Source organism: Labrus bergylta, chromosome 20 (assembly GCF_963930695.1).
Source record: "Labrus bergylta chromosome 20, fLabBer1.1, whole genome shotgun sequence".
Lineage (NCBI taxonomy): Eukaryota > Metazoa > Chordata > Actinopteri > Labriformes > Labridae > Labrus > Labrus bergylta.
The window spans coordinates 9,971,585-9,994,106 of NC_089214.1; the positions used below are offsets into that span (position 1 = coordinate 9,971,585).

A 22,522-nucleotide genomic window follows, 5' to 3' on the forward strand; every position below is an offset into this window, starting at 1 on the left:
ATCATCAGACATTTGGCTGTGAAATTAGCAATTAGTGTGACCATGGCGACCAAAAGTGGCTAGTACTCCAACGTTGAGAGAAACATAGAAATGTGAGCCGGAAGAATGCCAAAAACATGAACGATTTTGTTGTGTTAGTTACTTTTTCAATATGAATTGCCCAAACTTGTCTTTGAAGTCCCATGGTTCTTTGCTGTTTACAGTAAAACTGGTTATGAATTGGCCCTATACAAACTGTGATTGATTGATTGATTGATTGAGTAAATGCCTGTAAATAATGCCATTCCCTTAAATTGCTTTAAACATGTTATTTATCCCCAGATGACATTGCAGTTTACAGTAAGACACTGTATAACACAAACATAGTAAATTACTATGAGTTTACATGTGCTCAAGCCCTCTTGTAATCTCTGAGAGTTCTTCCTCACTTCACCAGTGATTCTAATTCTAATCTACAAGCCAGCTCGCTCCCTGCTCTTCTGTTTTTCTCAATGAACTATTTTTCTTACATACCTGCGCCAACCTTTGCTGACCAGATCCCAACAGTAGGCAGCTCTCAGGCAGACTGAATAAACAACAGTGGATTAGTTCAGTTACACATCCAAACCATCTTAACATCCTCATTTAATCAGTTATTTCTAATATTTGTTCATCAGTTGCTTCATTTATCAATGAATTATCATGATTGTGAAGAAATCATGGCAGTTTTTATTTGCCAGAATCAACAATCAAATCAGAACAGGAGACAGAACTGATCAAATTTGACAGTACTGGTTGTTTTAGAAACTGTGGAGCTTCTGTGAACTAAATGGTGAAGGTTTGAGATTATTTACACATGGACAAGCATGAAAAATGAATCATGTGTTCAAAATGTTACTGAGATTAGGAACGGAATAAAAGAAGTAATCAATTTCATATGTTTAAATATGTGTGTCTTGAAGTTTATTATTTTTATTTTGTCATCCATCGCCTCATATATAATCAAAGACTGACGTGAATCAGCTGTAAATGAGGTTTCTTCTACTAATAGTAAGTTTTGGTTAAATTATCTGTCTCTGATTGTAAAAGAAGAATAAGACGATCTAAATTTAAAAAATAAAAATACAATTTGAGCTGATAAAATCAGACTTTATTGTTGAGCTTCTTTGGAATAAGATACGTTTTGTAAAAGTTTATCTGCCCTGTTTTCACTCAAAATGTTACTTATTTGTTAGAATTATTGTTAGTCAAAGTTTGAAAGAAAACGAAGTGCATCACATGAAGTGATCATTCTTTATAATGGTTGTATATCCTACTGTACCTCATTTTATCTTTAAAACTGCTCCAAATTATGATTTAAACGTTGATACAAAAATTGTCACTACAGCTGTCTAACAAATGCAGTAGGCAATTTATTTCTGAAATCTTAGATACAATTGAACCCACACAACTAAAGTAGCCTACAGTACTGACTTTACAGCTGCTTATAAAGCTAAGCTAATTCACCACTGATTTAATCCATCTGCAGCACTTTGATAACAGAAATATGTGACGGAAAATTATTAAGAGGTAAAAAAAAAAAAAAAAAAAGTGGTCGCAGCTTCTTGTTTTAAGACTTAACATCACATATTTTCTGATTGAGTCCAAGAAAGTGGCTTTCTTACCATTTTATGACAGTTTTAGAGATGTCATAAAAAAATCAGGGTTGTAGTAAAAACCTTTAAATAAAATAAAAAGAAAGAAAAGTACCCAGAAATATTTTTCATCGAAAAGAATAATTAATATTCACCATCGGAATACATTGTGATAACATTTCTGACAGCCGTCATATATTCGAGACATCTGATTGGCCGACGTGTCCTCTCCAGCCAATGGGAGAGAAGAGAATCGCAGGGTGGGCGGGATTAGACCGATGTAAACAGCAGCTCCAGTGTTCATTACAGTCTCTGTTTTATTTAGCTGTGTTGTGGCTAAGCTAGTTAACTCTTCTCTAGCTCCGTCCTCCTGAACTTTGGACCTCCGTCTCTGGGCTTTAATGGCCGGCTTAGCCCTGAAGCTCTCCGCTCCCTGGCGTTTTGTCAAATTAAGAAGGTGAGGATGGGGCGCTGTTTATTGTTTAATGTTAACCGATGTTTTTTTGGGGTTTGTAGTTTTCTACCCTCGCTATAATTGAATTAACTGTAAAGTCAAACTAGGTTAAATATGGACTAACTTCTTGTTAGCTTTGCATTGTTAACAGTCAGTGCAGCCTGTGAGTGGACATATTCACATCATTGTTAAATAACGTTGACACTGCTGAGAGCTTGTTAGCCGGGTTACAATCTTTCAGCAGCTTTTTCTATTGCTCAATGAATGGAGTAAGAAGCTAACCATGTAGCATCAGGCAGCCTGACTACAAGTTGTGAATGTTACAAACATAACCTGGATAATATTTGCTGATTAAATTCATTACAATGTTAGTTACAATTCCGTTTGTTTTTTTAGGAACAACCATATGATCACAACAAATGCAGTTATAGTTATCCACCTGGGCTAGCTGTGAACTTTGCTCCAGATTCTCAGAGCAGGAACAGAGGTTGTCTTACTGACATAATCTGACATTCACGTTAAATTACAGAAACAAAACAGCATTGGCTGGTATTAAATCAAAACTCTGTCATTTTATTCACAACTGTTTAAAGTCACTTTGATAAAACTAAAGGTCAAATATTTACTGACAGGGTTTTCCACTGACATATGGAAAATTAAAATGACATAATTTGCTCACCCAATTCTTAACTGTCAGTAATTTACTGCAGAGGAGAGTTAGGCCTCTTGTCAAATATAAATGGGGTTTGGATTTCCTCCCCCAGGAAATGATGAGCAGCCATCACTTAATTTCTGCATTCTGGTGAATAATTATGCTTTAAACTCTTAAAACTCTGTGGTGGAAATTCAAATATAAAAAGATGGCACATTATTAAATTATTAACAAAAAAATCAATACTACCTCCTACATGAAGCTCATATTGTTGCATGATTTAATCTTTTTTTTTTTTTCACATGGTCATTTTAAAACTGAATAGTCTAAATTTAAACAAAATCTTCAATTAAAATATTAAAAAAGAGAATCATAACCTTTCTACATCACAGCCAACATGGAATATGTAAGATTTCAGCACAATAAGGAGAATACTTGTATCTTTATCTTGCAAAGAACATTTTTTAATTTAAAATTGTTTTATTTAACTTGATACCCTTTTTAAATAAATGCCTTTATATACACTCCCCATATAGTTGAAAATCTGACCGTAGAATACAGACTCTTACCTGTTTTACTCTCACTGATTTTGTACCTCTGTTTTTAACCTTTGATAATCAATATTATAGCCTAGTCTATATTGTGCCCTGTGATGTGTCTCAGGGTACTTGGGAGCTTTTCTATCACACACTAAAACGCTGACCTGTTAAAGTGAGAACATCTTTTTACTGAAACCAAACACGTCAGGGTGTTGAATATTCATTTTAATAATAGGTTATCAAGACGCATTAATCTCCATGAGAGAGAGAGAGAGAGAGAGAGAGAGAGAGAGAGAGAGAGAGAGAGAGAGAGAGAGAGAGAGAGAGAGAGAGAGAGAGAGAGAGAGAGAGAGAGAGAGAGAGAGAGAGAGAGAGAACACCTCTGTGCAAAATGTAAACCAGTCTAAATCCCAAATATTTCACAATTGCTGTCAAATGTGAGCAGGTTGTAAAATTACAGAATCCTCCCAGCGTGTTGGTGAAAGCACTGAATGTTTCCTTTTCTGTCTCCAGCCTGGCAAGATTCTCCAGCATTCCCAGTCTGAAGTTCCACACCACAGCCTCTCCTCTGATGAGTGAGTATCTGCTGCGAGGGGCTCCGATGAATAAAAGAAAAAGAAAAGATAATTTTCTGTCCATCACAAATGAATCTTTCATAAAAGGATCACTGAGGTGTTTAAAAGCAATAGTGTGAGCTCCTCACTGAGGTTGTCTAAATGTTTGATGCTTTTTCATACCATGTGTTTTAAAACGATACAGTCATTGATTTTGTAAGCGATCAACAGTATCAAAAAGTCCTGAAACTTAAAAAAAACCTTTCATAGTGTGTTGGAAAGTCCATTAGAAACGGCAGGCAAACTCCTGCACACTGTCAGAATTGCACAAAGACATTGGCAATGTTTCAGTATGGAACAATGCCAATGTCGCAATGCCTTTGACTGAAATTTTAGATCCTCAATACAATATATTTGGTGCCTAAGACTTCTATTTTAGTCGCTGTGATATTGAAACAGGTATCCATATCGTTCTATTTTTACTAGATTGTGTCAAAGTTTACATTTCTGGTACGGTGACAAGGCTGCTCCTGACACCACAGCTGGTTACGTTCTGTTTTAAAAATCCAAACTACTTGACACGTTGGTGAATTGGCAGTAAAAAGTTCCGTCATTTGATGACGTAACAATCCGTTCAGTCATTCATTGAAGAAGACCGTCTTACAGATGCACAGGAAAGAATCAGGTCAGAGTTGAAGCCTTTTGCTTTATTCACAGGAGTCACTGAGATCCACAGCAAGCTGAGGTTCCTTTAAGAAGTTGTAATAATCTGACATTTTGGTGACTTTGTGTGCAGGTGCAACAGTAGAGCAGTTTGAGCAAGCCAAAGGCAGACTGTCGACACTGAAGAACGACCCGGGGAACGAGGTCAAACTGCAGATCTACGCCCTCTTCAAACAGGTACCAGATGATCCACCTTGTTGGAGCGAGTAACCTTCATGTCTGAGCGTCCCTCTCTTTTCTCCTCTCCGCTGAGTTAAAACTACAGCTCTGTTTGTATTAGAAAAGCTTGACTTTTAATCCCCTGCGGTTTATGGCCAGATAGTTCAAATTTATGCTGCATTCATGTGGTGTCGGACACATCAGAAAAACGAGTGTCTGAGTGGGAAAATTCACGTGAACGTCTGCTCAAGTCAGAACAAAAACTCAGAAACTCATTCCACACACCTTCTTTGTATCATCATCATCTTCTTTGCGTCTTTGTTTGTTGTTGTTTTGCGACATTCCGACTTTCCGAATTGAAAGCCCATGAACACATTGAAGACAGACGAACGACTTCCCAACTCTGAAACTAGGAACATCTTCGTCGCACATGTCTGCAGCATAATGTGATAATGTATCTGATAAGTTCCTGACTTTGTCTGAACTCAAACAAGCTGTTTTTTCTTTACTTTTTTCTTTACATAAGAGAGAGTCTTCAGGACTTTGAAAGGAACCAGTTCTATCTAGTTAAACAGGCTAAATAAACAGGCTGTGTGAAGACATCCCCCACCTCGAACCTAACAGTAGAATTTCTTTATGAAGGGATAAAACAGAGTTACTAAGACTTCCAGCAATTTTTAAATCCCACGAGGCGAAACATTTTCTTTCCGTATCTCTTTGACAAAAGTTTCCTTCAGGACCTCATTGTCGCTTTCTTAGGCAATTCAATCTGCAGATGTTGATGCTACAAAGTGTAAAATATTTTTCATATTTTCAACTTTAAAAATGCACCCTGCATAATTTCTGTAGATTTAATGTTAAATTGTCGTCTTTTTAAAATGAGTCACCCTTTCATTGTCTAAGTAGCATATTACTTAAAAATGTATTCATCCTCCTTCAGGCCACTCAGGGTCCCTGCAACACCCCCAAACCAGGCATGCTGGACTTCGTCAACAAGGTCAAATGGGACGCGTGGAAATCCCTGGGCTCCATATCGCAGGTACAGCTGCTGCTTCCATGTTGAACTTGTTTTACTTTCTGCACTGAGTCAAAATGTTCACAAAGGATCGCCTCAGGTGTGACGATGTTTTTCAGCATTGTGACTAAGCAAACACATTTTCAAGCTGAAAAAAATTGTTGCGTTGTGTGAGCGCTGTTTGAATAAATGCCGTAGAAACAGAAGAAAGGCCATTAATGTTAAACACATAAAAAAAGTACAATATCAGCTCTTTCTCAGGCAAAACATTAAAAATAACAATTCACGTTTTAAAACAACCAATTTAATTTCTCTACATAAAACTTTAATTACTTCTGTCTTCATGTTATTTTTTTACATTGCAGTTACACTTGATGTCATTTAGTGAAGTTGTCCGAAAATAAAACCATAAAAGTTTGAACATCACTTTAAAAATGGACCTAACACTTAGCTCGTACATTTCAGGTTTTTTTTTTTTGTTTAAATATTTGAAGAAAGAGGATTTAAAAAAAAAAGGTTAAAAACAGCGACGTGGGCTCTGCATGTCTATTCATACTTCTGCACCCTGCTCATAAAAAGAGAAAAAATCTCAGAAACTTAAACTTGTTCAGAGATCAGATCCCTTTTGAAGTGTTGAGAAATAAAAATTGTGTTCTTGATCTTTACTTGATTTGTACATGATTGCTAAATATATATATCTATATCTATAAAAATAATAATAAATCAAAACGCTTCCTTTTTTATAACGGGCGTCCCAACAATTCAAATTTAATTGCCATTAATCTAATTTTTAATCGTGTTTCAAATTCCATTATTATGCATTTAAAACAAGTTATTTTTAAGCTTTATTTTGTATTTTTTGACTATCTTAAGCAAGGGGTGCTTTACTTCCTGTTTGGATACAACCCTGCTTTTAATTAGAAAAATAAGGAACTCTTGGTCGATATTGTCACGAGGTGGATATTACTTTTGACTCGTCAGCTGAGCTGCCTGACAGTTTTCCTAAAGTGACATGAGACATTAAAAGATCCAGCACTGTCGTTCTTTTCCATCACCATGACAACAAGAAGACACTGCTGAGGCCTATTCACGGTGTACATAAAGGGATAAAATAGCATACTGTTAATCACGATGGGGAAAAAAAAGAATGCATTAGTTTCTGACCTTAATCACACCGCAATTAACACGTTAACACTGACAGCCCTACTTTTAGATTGTTTGACCTCCATAATAACACATCGTAACACTTTGTTCTTCTGTTGAAAAACCAGCGAATAAGTCTCGAAAACAAACGGCAGGAACAAAAACACATGACATAGTCAATGGAGGAAAAGAAGTGAATTCATCCCTGTTGTTCCTCAGGAGGATGCCAGGCAGAAGTACTGCGACCTGGTTGGCTCTCTGGTCACTGCAGAAGGTGGAAGCTCCGCCCAGGTGGCCGCACAGCCTGCTGCGAGCGGGTCAACGTACGAGACGCTGCTGGTCACCACGGAGGATAAGATCACCACCATCAAACTGAACCGACCGGCCAAGAAAAACGCCATCACCTCCGGGGTGAATATGAAATATGTTACGATGAACTAAATGAAACGGAGCATTCAAAACAAATCAATAAGAAAAATGTCAAACTATGTTTTGTTTTCTACCAGTTACTATTACATTTAGAGTTGAATGTCGCCCTTAGATTCCTCCATGCTGCAGCAGTTAATCAGGCTGAAATGTCTGCAACTTAATCCTAGATGGATCAAAGTGTGTCCACTAAAAAGTTGTTGCTTTTATCCCTGACAGACTCGTGTCAGATTGTTATTCTTAGTGTCACAGAAAAGATCCTGCAGAGATGGACCTTTTTTGTTACAGAAGAGGTGATTTTGTTAAAATGTTTATTTTGTAGGCTTTTATTCCTTTATTGGAGAGACAGGACAGTGGATAGAGTCAGATATCAGGGGAAAGAGAGAGAGTGGGGAATGACATGCAGGAAAGGAGCCTCAGGACTATAGCCTCATACATGGAGCGCAAACATTTACCATAAAGTATCAGCGCCCCCAGGAAGATGATTTTCTTAAACCACAAACTGCTGTTATATCACTCTTTACACACACAACAGCATACATTGATACACACAGGGACTTTACCTCACAGTAAATAAGAGTTGTTGAACTACTGCCGCCTTAATTGCCTTTTGGGGATTTAATTGTTAAGTTTCAATACAACACTGTATTTATGTAACACACAATAACACTTAGAAATCAAGACAGCAGTAGATCAACACTTTCTCTGTGTCTGTGAGTAGAAATGTCCTCTTTTAGTGGACATATTTTGATTGATCACTGTTGCATGAAAGGTTTTTGTTGGACCCATTACAGCCTGTTGTAAAGAATATTGCATTGACCCTTTAAATTTCTTTCTCTCAGATGTACGATGAGATCGTTGCAGCTCTGGCGCAGGCGGCTAAAGACGACTCAGTCATCACCGTTATAACTGGTACACACACACACACACACACACACAAACCAGGCTTTATTTTAATTTCCTAAATGAACACTCTTTGATGTTGAAATATGTGATTTTGATATCATACATTGTGCCCTGTTCTTGTAAATGCCTCTCTGTAAAACTCAAACAATGACGTATAACTGATACTTAAATGTCATTAATATAATCTAAAGATGTTATTTTAAAGGCTGCATTGGTCAAAAATAACACCACTGTGTCTGTGTTTGATTGCAGATGTTACAAACAACTTCATTATAAAATCTTCATTCATTTGAATTTCTAAAATCATTTAAATTAGAGTCTCTCCCCACGTTTTGGGTGTAGCGTTCTCAGAATGATTGCCCCACACAGCAGGAAATAGCTGAATAATATGTTACTATAAATGTCAGTGAATACATGCACTGAATGACTAATAGTATATCTTGGGGTTGACAAAGAGGAGGCTGATTATTTTCCTGTGTGGTTTTTATTGTGCATAAGGTTTGGTTATCTCTGGAGTAACTGTGTCTGTCCTGAGTTCAGACTGTGAGGCACGATGGCTTTATTTAACCGACAAATAAACACAGGAAATGAAGGCGTGACATTAAAAGGTTAAAGGAACGTTCCACCAAAAACAATGAGCATCATGAGCATAATCACTGACCGTCACTCAAAGCTCTGAAGAAATTTGTATTTTTTTTATTTATATTTGATATTTTGTAAACTATTTTTTTTTCTGTTTCTACACACACACACTCTCTCTCTCTCTATCTCTTTATGCAGGTGCTGGTGATTACTACTGCAGCGGAAACGATCTGAGTAACTTCACTAAGATCCCCGAGGAGGGGGTGGAGCAGCTGGCCAAAAGTTCAGGAGAGCTGCTCAGGTGATCACTGATTAGAGTTTCTAAATTCCTCTTTCAGGTTTGATTATTTGTAAACTAATTTGAAGCAACATGTTTAATTTTTACTGGGGTCTAAAGGGTTTTAATTATTCCCAATATGAAAAAAATGTATATTTTAATTTATGAACCTGTTGCAGGAGGTACGTGAGTGCCTACATCGACTTCCCGAAGCCGCTGGTCGCCGTGGTGAACGGACCGGCTGTAGGAATCTCAGTCACGGTGTTGGGACTGTTTGACCTGGTCTACGCGTCAGAGAGGGTACACACACACACACACACACACACACACACACACACACACACACACACACACACACACACACACACACACAAGCCTGAAGAGATCTCAGGTCACATGAAGCTGCTTATCAACTGTCTCGCTTGACTCTTTCTGCTTCAGGCAACTCAGACTGGTTTCAGACTGGGATCATTTTAAACACAAACTGGTTTCAGACTGGGATCATTTTAAACACAAACTGGTTTCAGACTGGGATCATTTTAAACTCAGACTGGTTTCAGACTGGGATCATTTTAAACTCAGACTGGTTTCAGACTGGGATCATTTTAAACTCAGACTGGTTTCAGACTGGGATCATTCTAAACTCAGACTGGTTTCAGACTGGGATCATTTTAAACTCAGACTGGTTTCAGACTGGGATCATTTTAAACTCAGACTGGTTTCAGACTAGGATCATTTTAAAGTCAGACTGGTTTAATGGGTTATGTGACTACTGTGACCATTCCATTCCTGTTTTATTTGAACTGTATGATATTTAGAACGTTGTTGTTGTTGTTTGTTTTGTTCTCCTCTTGATTATTTACTGTTGATTTGATGTATTTTTAACACTACAGCATTTTTAGCCAAAGTTAATGTGCAGAGTTTGACACTGGTTTACATTATTCACTCTTGTTCCTTTACAATTAAACATTAAATAAATAAACACTGTGTTTATATTTGAATCTGGCTTCATAGTAAATAATCTGACGTGTCTTTGAGTCAACGAGATCTTCTCACTGATCGGTGACTCTCTCTCCATCAGGCCACCTTCCACACTCCGTTCAGTCAGCTGGGTCAGAGTGCTGAGGGCTGCTCGTCCTACACCTTCCCCAAGATCATGGGCCACGCAAAGGTACACACACACACACACACACACACACACACACACACACACACACACACACACACACACACACACACACACACACACACACACACACACACACACACACACACACACAGGCAGCACAAAAAGACAGTGGAGAAAAGATCTTGAGTTATGGGATCCTCAATGATGAACAGGTTGTTAATTTTAGTTAAATCTGAGGACTTTATCTATAAAAGACTGGTTGCTGTGTAGAACACTGTTTGTACTGGTATAGACCTTAACCTCCTCACCTTAGTCGAGACGAAAGAAGAGTTTTAGAAAGTGTTGGGGATGAGCAGAAACTAAAAGAGCCGCAAACATGTCTTTGTTTTGCAAAGTTTGTGTCTCGTAAAGTTTTGGTGTGTGTGTGTTTGTTTTCCTCCCTCAGGCCACTGAGATGCTGCTGTTCAACAAGAAGCTGACGGCGGCTCAGGCGTCTGAGCTCGGTCTGGTCACCGAGGTTTTCCCTGAAAGCAGCTTCCAGTCTGAGGTTTGGACCCGACTGAAGAGCTACGCCAAGCTGCCTCCCAAGGTAAGAACACACACACACACACAGACACACACACGCACATTAAGATCCATAAAGATCACACCATCTTCTCTCTTTTTGTGCACATATTCAAAGGGATAGTTGTATATTTTTTCAAATGTGGTTGTTTGACGTACTTGTCATTAGTATGTAAGTACCTCATAAATACACAACTATTATTGATACACCAGTTTGAGTTTTAGAGAAGAGACATTTCTTTAATGGTCAAGCTTTTATTTAGCTTTTTGACGTCTCATAGCCCCTTGTGTTGTGATTTAAAAAGTGTCTTTATTTTAAAAGGGTGCTTCAAAGTCATCCTGCTGAATAATGAAAGTGATGCAGGAGAGGCAAACAACTAGTTCATTTAATAAAACTACAACTAAAAAAATGTAGTCGATAAATACCTCTAACTGACAGCTTCACTAAGTAAGCTAGTTTTGCTCCAATTGCTGTTTGTGTTTCTATTTTTTAATATTGTTTTCTCTCTCTCTCTCTCGCTCCCCCTCTCTTTCTCTCTCAGTCCCTCGCCTACTCCAAACAGCTGATCCGGTCGACAGATAAAGAGCGTCTGCACGCGGTGAACGATGCAGAGGTGGAGCGTCTGATGGAGCGCTGGCTCTCAGACGAGTGCATGAACGCCATCATGACCTTCTTCCAGGCCAAGGCCAAACTCTGAGAGAGACGTGTGTGAGTGTGTGTGACGGAGCGAGAGAGAGTGTTTCTGACATAATCAGGTGAAGATAAATAATAACTTTAAAATGTCGTGAACTGACATAGAGACGGAACTCAAACACAACTTTAATTAATCTGTACAATAGACTGTAATTAAGAACTGGAGCCAGTGAAGAAGAGCCTTAAACCTGCAGTATTTCTTCTGACCAGCAGGGATTGTATAGAAGTCTAGGTACAATTTTACTAATCATTTTATTTGATCTCTAGTTTCAAGTCTTTTTTCAACACAGATTGATTTAGAGTCAAAGAGACCAGAAAGAGGGGGCGGGGTTAGGTGTGGGGCTTCCTCTGATTGACAGGTGGCTTACATGGGAAACTAAATGTTTAGTTCAGGGTTAGGTTGATCCACAAGAAGCAAGAAGGAGAGGAATGTTCATCATGGGTGAGACAATGTACATATCTCACCAGACGAGACGATATCGTAACATCTTTTAAGAAAACTTTGACGACGACAAAAGATACGACTGGAACAGTCTTTCATTCCTTTGAAATGCAAAACAATGCAACTGATTTCACTAGTAATCAGTTTCCCCGTGAGCCCCTGCATCCGTAACAAGTTTGCTGTGATCTACAGAAATCTTTATGATCTTTGAGCTTTGACAGTTTTAAACACGTAACACACTCACACCTGGTTCATTTAGTGGATGTGTGTGTGAGTCGGACAAAACAAACGAGGAGCGTTTGTTCAAAACTGTGTCTTCAGTTTTTGGAGTAAACACTCAATGCTCAATAACAGATTTTACAGCTGCTCTAACATTCAGTGTCTGATGGATGTTATACACAGCCACCAGCTGATGCACGATTAATACAGACATGGGGAGATTCAACAGAGAAGCTCCTGTATTAGTTTTAGTTTCATATAAAAACTCTTCTTTGACGCTTTACTCTTGTTTTGTCTGTTGTTTGTCACCTTCCAAATCTAACAGCTAACGTGAAATATCGACGCTCATAACTTGGGACTTCCTAACCCGTATCTCATCTTTAGCTCCACCCTCTTGTCCAGATAAACGAGATGGTGTCAGCCAAATTAACAAACTTGCTTCAAAACCGTCCTCAGATCAACAGGTGACATCATGTTGACTTCTTCCGCTTCTTTTATGCAGTTTATTCTTATATGCTCTTTTCTGTCTTTTTCATCATGTCAACAGTTGACGTGCAGATTTTACTGCAGTTGTTTGAAACGGAGTCACCAGAAGCTTCCATGTTAATCTTTTTATTTGTATCTAACACCAATGGTTTGTCAGATTTTCAGTCCTGCAGACCCTGCTGCTTGATAACCATCACTTTGACAGACTGTACACTAAAAGATCGCTTTAACAAACCTGCCTTCATTCTCTGCAGCCTTCTTCTTTTTAAACAACATTTATTTCACTTTTATCAGACTGTGAACTCGCACCTCGATCTAACATCTGTAATGTTTGTAAATGTGATGATTGTTAAGAAACACAAAGGACTCAGTTTATGTTTGAAACTCTGTTGATGGGGAAAGTGCCTTTCAACACTTTACAACATCTGTGAGAGCGACGGCTTCAAATCTGATCTTTGTCCCTTGTTTTCTCCATCGATCAATAAAAGACCAGAATATTTAACAATTTAAAGGAGCAGAGTTGTGTTTTCTGTGCATTTTACACAAAAAAACATAAAATAAACTATCTGGCATGATGTGTAATACAATAAAAAACTTCGAATGATGAGCTAAGAAGATGATAAAACATGTTTCCTTGGTGTAGACAGATTTTAAAGTGAACTCTTTGATGTCTGATCTTTTTTAGTTTGCATTTCCACCTCTGATCCACCAGGTGGCAGCATCCACCTGTCTGTACAGAGCAGGCTTCTAGCATTGGTGACCAATGTCTGTGATGATGTTACTCTTTAGTAAAGAAGCAGTCTGACAGTCAAACTTAGTTTATTAGAAATAAAAAAGTGTGCAGCTTCACTGAGGAATCAGGGAACGCTTCAATGTCTGCATCTACATTTATACGATCATGTAATCAAATGATACAAAGCGGAGAGCAGTTTGAAATTACTTTCCTGTGAAAATTCTCCTCTGAGACAACCGACCTGTTTAACAAACAAGTTTTACAGAGGAACTTCTATAATTAACTTTATTTATTTATTTGCATTGTGACGTGAAGCGGCGAACTCCTGCAGAGCAGACGAGGTGTGCTGGAGTCGTACGTGACATTTAAGAATCGTTCCAGCGTGATTTCATGTTTTAAACATCATGTTGATGAGGCTTGGAGGAGAAGTCATTAAAGAAACGCCAGAAAAAAACTCCACTTGTTGTGGATTACTGGAGCCAGAAACCATCAGAGAGCAGAGTGCAATCAGCTGTCCACTTTATTTATCGAAAAATAATGCTGATGTTGACTGCAATTAAAGTTGCCATGGTTCCAAAAGAAAAAAACAAACAAATGACATCAGTATCAGGACCGAACTGAACACAAATCCAGGCTTAAAATCTTTAATATATTTCTTCACGTTAAAGTCCCACGCATGTTTCAAATAACAATCGAACAAATGCACATTTCTTTAAGATATTAAACATCTTAGAACGATCTCATTTGCTGCCCGAACCTGAATGTTTTAACTAGTGTAAGGGAATTAAGAGACAGAAAAGCCTCATTGCTCTTATTATCTGTGTTCAGACCAACAGCAACACATTTTGATCACCTTGTATTCCTTAAATTAAAGCTGCCTGAAATCTGTCTTAATTTCTATGAACCCAAGATAAAAAGATTTGACTGAGATTTAATGACAATAAACAGGCTGAAAGGATGCTGGAATGTCTTCAAAATGAATATGTCAGGTCTGTCTGTGAGACGACAAGCAAACGGCTCGTTTTTTTAAAAATGGAGTTAGATTCAAACATTGCTAAACCAGCACAGGGGGGAATCTGACGCTGATAGGTATTGATGACACATTTATACACATTATTCTACATCAGGTCAAAAAAGAAATACAACTTTTGCAAATTCATCAACCCAAAAAATGTTTTAACTTTGATATGTTTTGGCAGGTGTTTCATTTGTATTTATTTAACCTTGATTTAACCAGGTTGGCCCCGCTGAGATTAAGAACCTCTTTTCCAAGAGAGACGCTGTGGTCCTCAAAGCGGGCAGCCCGGGTTACGGGCTGATTCCATGGGATTTAAGTGCGCTGCATTCCGTCTCCACAGCGGTTTTGCTCTGTCCGACACATATAACCCACTGGGTCTGTTTCTGAGCGCAGCCATGAGCAGGTGTACTTCAAGGTTCACAAGATCATGCAGGAATAAAGAGAACATACCATCAACAGGTTACTTTTCATTCTGATGATGACTTGTTCATTTGGTTCCTGTTTTGGTGTTAATGTTGATAAAGTGATGTGGTTAACGATCTGGAGTCAGTACATTGTGTTTTATTTTAAAATTGACCCGATGCGTTCCCTTGTCTGACTTCCTGTCTGGGTCGATCTGCTTTGTTCAGCTTGGGGCGTATTTGGAGCAGAGTGGCGTTGCTGGAATGTGCAGGAGACGGACCAAGGCACGTGCAGTGGAAGCACAAGAATCGAATATAGAGAGGGCGCACACTGATCACGTGGAAACTGCCAGCTAGTTGACTTCAAAATTGTTGTGACAAATGCTAAAAATCTACATTTGAAAAGAGACGGGATTTGTTCATCTTTAAAACTTCTTTCTTGCTCTGGAACATGTGAGCAACAGCAGCTGCTCTGTTTTGTCCCACAGCGAGTCTTTAGAGAGAGAAATGTAATTTATCCCTTCAAAATAACGTTTTCAATCTGCAGAACATTTTCTGAGATCACAGTTTGGGGAATAATCCATCAGAATCCGATCCTGTACGCCTGCTGCTCCTTTAAATATCAGTGCAGAGAGAAAAACCTGGTGTCTGCATGTGGTCTGGTTGGTGTGTGTTTGTGTCTGTCAGTTAGTCAGTGTGTGGCCTGTGTGTGTGTTTCAGAGGAGGGGGTTTAACATCCTTCAAATGAAACATTAGACAGGTGTCTGGAAAAAGCTGAGTCTGCACTTTTACATCCTGCTCTTCCCTTCCTGCCTCGTCTTCCTCTTAGAGCCATCACTCACTTTTCTGTTTTCTTTTTCTCTGACTCCACCATGGCCCTCCGATGTTTCTTCTTCTTCTTCTTCTGTTTCAATAAAACCAAAGCCTTCTACTTATTTTCTTTCTGGATCTCTTCCTATTTTTAAAATGGAACTCTTTGGAAGTTCAGTTTTCTCTTTTGCCGCCAGAATTTTGTACAAAAACATCAAAATGCACCAAAATGTATTCAAGATATGAAAACCTAAATCATTAAAGCTGGTTCACCCTAAAAACCATGGTAACCAATGACAACGCCTTCCCACTCCCAACATGTCAAAGCCTAATCACTTTCTGTATGGTTCAAATAAAAACAAAATAGTCAACATAGAAATAATTCATTCATACAAGAACCTGTTTGTTTCTCAAATCCATTTCCCGCAGAGTTCCGTCAGCGGCACTACCTCCGGAGCGGATAGCGCCCCCTCTAGTCAATGCTTGGTTTCTGCGTTAGCTTGCTCTGCTAGCTCATTTTGGCATGACCTATGACAAGTTGTGTCCATATTATTTGATCATAAGTCTCTAATGACATTAAGTAGTAGTAGCAAAGAATTCAATTATTAAACACTGCCGTGATTTGGAAATTAGGTCTGACCAAAAAGAATCAGGCTTTCAATAGAGCAGTGTGATCATTTAGGGAAAGAAAGCTGTTCAAAAAATCTCTGCAATTTGTTTTTACAGTCTTTCTCTCTCCGGAGAATTGTGTGTAACTTTAGATCGGTGGAGTTGAGGGGAGATTTTCCTCAAACTGTCGGGGAGCCAATCACTCGAAGCGGACGACGGGCGCTCTCTAAAGGGACCAATCATTAATCAGTCACTGTGACACTGGACTGATGACCCGCCATCTGTCAGAGAGAGAAGGTTTTTGAATTTTGAATCTTTACTTTTTCTCTCTTTTTTTAATTACTTGGCATTTTGGTTTTCAAGAAAAAAGAATCTATAATTCATGATAATTTAATACAATTTAAAAATAGATATATATTTCCAAAGACGAAAGAAAAATAAAGTGGGATGAACAGAAAGATAGCGAATAGAGAAGAGGTGACAGAGAGAGGAAAAAAATTAAAGTTTGCAAGAGGTGAGGGCAGACAAAGAACAAATCATTGAAAATAAGACCGAAGAATAAAGACTTGTTTTTTTCTTCACCTTTTTTTGTACTCCTCTATTTCATTTCTTTGTTTTAAATTCATCGTTGGGTCAGCACACTCTTCATGCAACTGTTTTCATAAAATCAATCTCATGGTTTTTAAATCTGTTTTCTAAAGAAAAAATGTTTTTTTAAGCATTATGACGTAGAAAGAAAATTATTTGGATTGATAAATGTATACTTTTTTCAACTTTATGGGGAAATTCAGGCAAACAAGTGACTGTAGGAGTGCACAGAACTGCATGTTTTTCTTTTAAACGTGTTTTTCGGATTAAAGGTTAATGAGTATAATCACAGTTTTCTTTCAGGAAGGTAAAACAAATGTCAAAGTACATCACTATGAATAACATTCTGTTTAAAATGTTTTTCATACATAACAAAATTGGGGAAAAAACATCATACTTGACATTGCTTGGACGAGAGGTTCAAGCTAAATCTGAGTGAAGGAGTATACGCTAACACAAAGTGATTGGCTAACATAAAGTTATTAGCTAACGTAAGTGTTGATAGGTGGAGAAAGTGCCTCCTTAATTCATTGATATAATACTCATCTGGACTTCAGGGGCTCCGTAGCTTCAGCATAATGAACCAGGCTTGAGAAACCCGAAAGACTCATCTATGTGTAAAGGACAACACAGTTAATCAGTTAAATTCTACAGTTCACTTAGCAGACTCTTTTATCCAAAGCGACGCACATCAGAGATTAAGTACAACACAAGCAAGGATCTAGAAAAAAGGAAACAATGTCAGTAAGTGTAAATGATTAGCTTAAGCCCTATTCGCACGAGACTAGTATTACCTGGGGACCTCTAGTAATTTGTAATAAATGCGGATGTCGTCTGCAATCTTAATCCCGTGCGAATCTGCCATGTCCGTAATTTGTAAAGTAAAAATTCCACCGCAAATTACCTACCGTATTTCGCCAAACACAGAGGTTATGTGATAATATTAGTCCAATGCAAATTGGTATCTCGTGATTTAGGGTAGTTTTTTTTTATATTTATTTTTGGGCTTTTTGTGCCTTTAATGGATAGATAGGACAGTGGATAGAGTTGTAAATCAGGGAGAGAGAGAGAGGGGAACGACATGCGGGAAAGAGGCCATAGGTGGGATGTGAACCCGGGCCGCCCGCTTGAGACGACAGCCTCCACACATGGGGCGCGCGCACTAACCATTGCGCCATCAGCGCCCCATAAATGAAAGTTTTGACAGCATTTTGGGTGCAAATTCAGGAGGCTCATCTAGCTACACAGCATGGATACTCATTTGCAGAAAGAGCAAGTTCAAATCCATCAGAAGAGCGAAATCTCCAAAGATGATTAGATGCATTACATGGAACATTTTTCTATCTTTTACGCATAGATTACGCACTGCCTTGTGTTATACAAGTCGTGTATGTCAGTCTGTGAATGGCTCAGTGCGAGTGAGGAGAGATAGAGAACGAGGGGAGTGTGTGTTCGGCAGGTGTGTGCGAGAGGCATGTTACTGATGCCGGGGACCGGAGTAGAATCAGCGCAGAGAAACTAGTCAGCAAGTGTATGCACAGTTTGCGCTCTGTGTGCGTAATAAACGGCCGACAACTCATGGAACCATCGTCATCATAAAAGTCATAGGTATTCATGAAAGAGCTGGGTCTTTAGCTTTTTCTTAAAGGTGCAAAGGGACTCTGCAGTTAAACAGAACAATAATCTTGAACAATAAAGTTGTTGAGATGCGTCTTTCTGTTCCAGTTTATGAACAGAGGAACACTTGTAACAGGAAAGTGTGAGTCTGAGTGTTTGTGTGTTTAGGTGAGCATTAGGAGCTGCCACAGCAGCAGAAGTTCAGGTGAAGTTCATCAGTGACTTTATGTAGGACAGCTTACAGGGGAGAAGCTGTTTTCTCTGCACAATGTGTTCAGCAGCAACACGGACCGTCTCTCCCCCAACATCCACACATAACCTGCAAGATCAACGCTCATACATCAACAGTAATGTACAGAGCGCTTCGACACGCCGCGGGAGGAGGAGAGGGTGAGCAGGTTCAAAGCAAAGAGATAATGCTGCGTTCAAGTCTGCTGGGAATAACCGTCAGAAGAGCTTCGGCGGTTAAAAGCGTCGTGTTTATGTTTGAACTCGTTTGATGCTGCAGACTGGAGGTCTCTACGCGGGTTAGATTTATTCTCAGCCTGCTCACTCTGCTGAACCCACGTTAACCTGCAGACACTCTGATGGTGGTTTTCTGTCTGTAAATACACCTGTGGTGTAGCAGCAATGCACTCTGGGAACCGATCTATGTCAGAAGGTATGCCGAGAGTAGAATAATCCTCGTGTTTACAGATTTAAAAAAGTTACATTGTGCTTTTTCTTTCAACAAGGAAACAAAGGAGAAACTTGGAGAAAGGAGGAGGAAAATGCAACAAGGAAGCAGAATAAATGGAACAGAGCAGAACAGGATGAAACAACAATGCAGGGATATACGGAAAAAGAGAAGGAAAGGAAACAGGACAGAAGGAGGGACGTCACAGAAACCCAGAAGTTACATCGAGGAGAAAAATGTAGGTTGATTATTTGTGAAATCCTGAGAAAATTTTTGCAAGATATTGATTTTTTAAAAATATATATTTTGATTCTGAAACCTATATTAAAATCCTGGCTAAACTTTCTCGAGATCCGACGAAAACTTCTGCAAGATCCTGAGAATTTTTTGGGAGATTTTTCTGAAACTTTAGCTTGACCTTTTAAATCTTTCTTGAGATCCTGAGAATCTAAGGTGCATTCACACCTATTCCACAAGTTGTAATCGTGTGTTATGTTACATTTATTTAAATGTTGTAATGTGACTGCTTGTAAAATTTGTAGCTCAGACTTGTTGGACGGTCTGTAAGTACGATAAAGCTCACAGCATGACAGTTTATTTGATACTAGATAACAAAATCTCCAATAGCACAAACACATCCCAGAAGATAAGTTCAGTGACTGAATTAGCCGAGGTGACACCTAGCAGACAGCTAGCAGCTCACACCTGTCACTCAAAGAGGCCACGCCCCTAATTCTACTGCAGGAATTGCTGGTCAAATTAATTTTTTCCTGTCTTAAATCCTTCTGACGTTCATCTGAATGAATTTTAATGAAAAAGAAATCGAAGCAAACCTTTCCTTTCTTGATCTGTAGACTAGTTTGTTTATGTTCTGAAAGGTTGATCAGAATGGCATTCCTTGTTTTCATCCTCTTTGCTGCAGTTTTTGTAAAGAATCTATAAGTTTGTGGTGAATTAAGGTGACTTTGTGTCCTGAGTCGACTCTCAGCAGCAGTAATCCCTCTGTGTGGATATACAGGCCGTCTCAGGGGGACGCAGGTTATCCAGAGAGGGGGAGAAAGAGAGAGAGAGAGATGTTTTCTTCCGAGTTTCTAACATGAGCATCAGGGTCGCCCGCCCACTGAACCAATCAGATTGATGCATTTCTAGGTTGAGTTCCTTCGAAGTTTAATAAGGGCAGAAGATGAAACTCAAAGCAGAAAAAAACGAAAGAAAGAGGAGCAGAATTCACCTGAACCGGCCTCACAACATCAAACCAGGACGCTGAAGAGGAGCAGGGGAGGAGGAGAGAAGATAAAAGACAAAAAGGAAGTAATTGATTTGTTGATGAAGAGGAGCAGAAAGGGCACAAGACACAGAGAGAGATAACGAGCGAAGAAAGGGGGGAGAGCTTTCACTGCAGGGAAGAAAACACGAAGAGATAATAAGTTCATGTGTTATATAACATCCCATATAAATCATACATTTGTTTTAAATATACTGGGATCAATATTTCAATACAGCACGTGACCTGAAGCTGGGCTGACTGACAAAGAGAAAAACCTGGACATTAAAGAATATTACTTCATTTTATGAGCTATAATGATAACAAAACCAAACAGTTAAAAGAACTTTAATGAACTTATATTTAAAGTGAATAAAATCCACACATTATAGAATCAAACACATCTGTGTTTACAGTGTGACTGAAACTGTATTCCAGAGAACAGAGACGGCATCAAACACTGGATTATTATCTGCTCTACAGATATCTTTTCTTAGCGGTCCGATTCTCATCCCTTTTTTCAACAAAAGTGAACAAAGTCCTGATTTTTAAGTGGTCCAAGAGTTATCTTGTCAGATGTTCCTGTAGTGTGAGGAATGTTAAAGCCCGGTGTATGCTGTACGACTTCAAGTGATTTTTCAGTCGCACAACTGATTCTGAAGTTTTTGATTTTTTGCCAGACCCACGTCATTTGTTGTGCAGTTTACAAGGGAGCAAAAGTACTGATCCTGGCCGGTCGGATGATTTTTTTGACATGTTTTCAAATTTTGGTGGTACGACTGCACACACTCACAGTGAGAGCAGAGCCACGAGTCGATTCCCCAAATTCAGGACTTTTGTTGCTGATTGTACCTGCACAATATCTGAATTCACTATGGCAGCAGCAGGCATGCTCCCTCCTGTACCTCAGATATGAACCAGAAATAAACATTTAACATTTAACAAATAACTGCAGACCTCCAGCGTGTGTGTGTGTGTGTGTGTGTGTGTGTGTGTGTGTGTGTGTGTCTGTGGCTGTTCATATCTCACTACTGAAATAGCAACAGATCTGCCGTCAACACAATCCTGATTTCACTGGTACACTGTGAGCTCTAAGGATGTCTGTCGGGCACTTCCTGTGGGCTCGTTGGCTGGCCGGCGAGCTCCGCAGTTTGGACAGTCTGAGAGCTGCAGTGCATTGTGGGGCGGTTTAGAATGACCAGTTTGCTCCCGTTCATGCTCAAAAAATTCTGGCTGATCTAGTATACATCCAGGTATTTATTGCACATACAAAATTGCTAATGTGATTTCGGATTATACTTCTTAATATAACGTTGGATCCAGCAGGAATAGTATGAAAGTATGCGGTTTCGGACACAGCCATTGTCCATTATCTTCCCTTATTTCTCACTTTCTTGGCGTCCTTTCTTGGCGTTTCCAGATCAGACCTGTTGTCATCTCTGTATCGGACAGGTGGCGCTGACCTCGCTGAGGACACGCTGCCTGTTTGTTCGCTGATACCCTGCCTCCGCCCACCAGAGACTCTCTGCAATCAGCTCGACATTTACATTCAGATGACTGCGCCGTGGCATGTGCACTGCTCGGGCCGCTGGAATGTAAATTTACCCAGAGATCAGCTGGGGACTCGTGTAGATTAAAGAGGGAGGAGGAGGGCGGTATACCAGCCCCACACCTGTCCTCACATGGCATTTACCCGCCCGCCTCAGACGTTAATCAACAGAATTTTATCAGCCGAGGGTTCACTGAGTGGATATCACCTCTGTGTCAAAGTGTCTCTATGAATATTTAACTATTCATGCATATCTGCAGCCTCATTAAAGAGAACTACACACATGTCGTTCAGATGATACACTGAGACATCCCAACAATCTGAAGACATGGATTATCATGACCACAGGCCCTGGACACAAACTCGCCTTGTACCCCTACCTACACACATCAAATATTACACACACACACACACACACACACACACACACACACTGCTTGTGCCTTCCCCCCAGCATGCAGAGTTTGTCTGCACAATAACACAGGCCAACCCACAACCACACAGCATGTATTCAATTGAAATTCTTTTATTTAATCTTTAATATTCCTGTACTTTAACTCTGTCTGGGTTCTTCACTGAAAATGACTAAATGATCAGATGTTAACTTTCTGTTGTGCTGTATGGTCCTACACAATCTTACCAGCTAAAACAGTCGACAAAATGTGGAACTGCTTTTTATT

At 39.2% G+C, this 22,522-nt stretch overlaps 1 protein-coding gene across 1 annotated transcript; it reads left to right on the forward strand.

Annotated features, from left to right (window-relative positions):
- The first annotated feature begins 1,911 nt into the window (after positions 1–1,911).
- Positions 1,912–13,088, forward strand: eci2 (enoyl-CoA delta isomerase 2). Its single transcript, XM_020646375.3, has 11 exons — positions 1,912–2,070; positions 3,772–3,833; positions 4,609–4,712; positions 5,635–5,733; positions 7,072–7,263; positions 8,121–8,190; positions 8,965–9,067; positions 9,223–9,343; positions 10,125–10,214; positions 10,618–10,761; positions 11,279–13,088. Exons 1-11 carry the CDS (start codon positions 2,015–2,017, stop codon positions 11,432–11,434), a joined length of 1,197 nt encoding a protein of 398 aa, XP_020502031.1. The 5' UTR covers positions 1,912–2,014; the 3' UTR covers positions 11,435–13,088.
- The last annotated feature ends 9,434 nt before the right edge of the window (positions 13,089–22,522 follow it).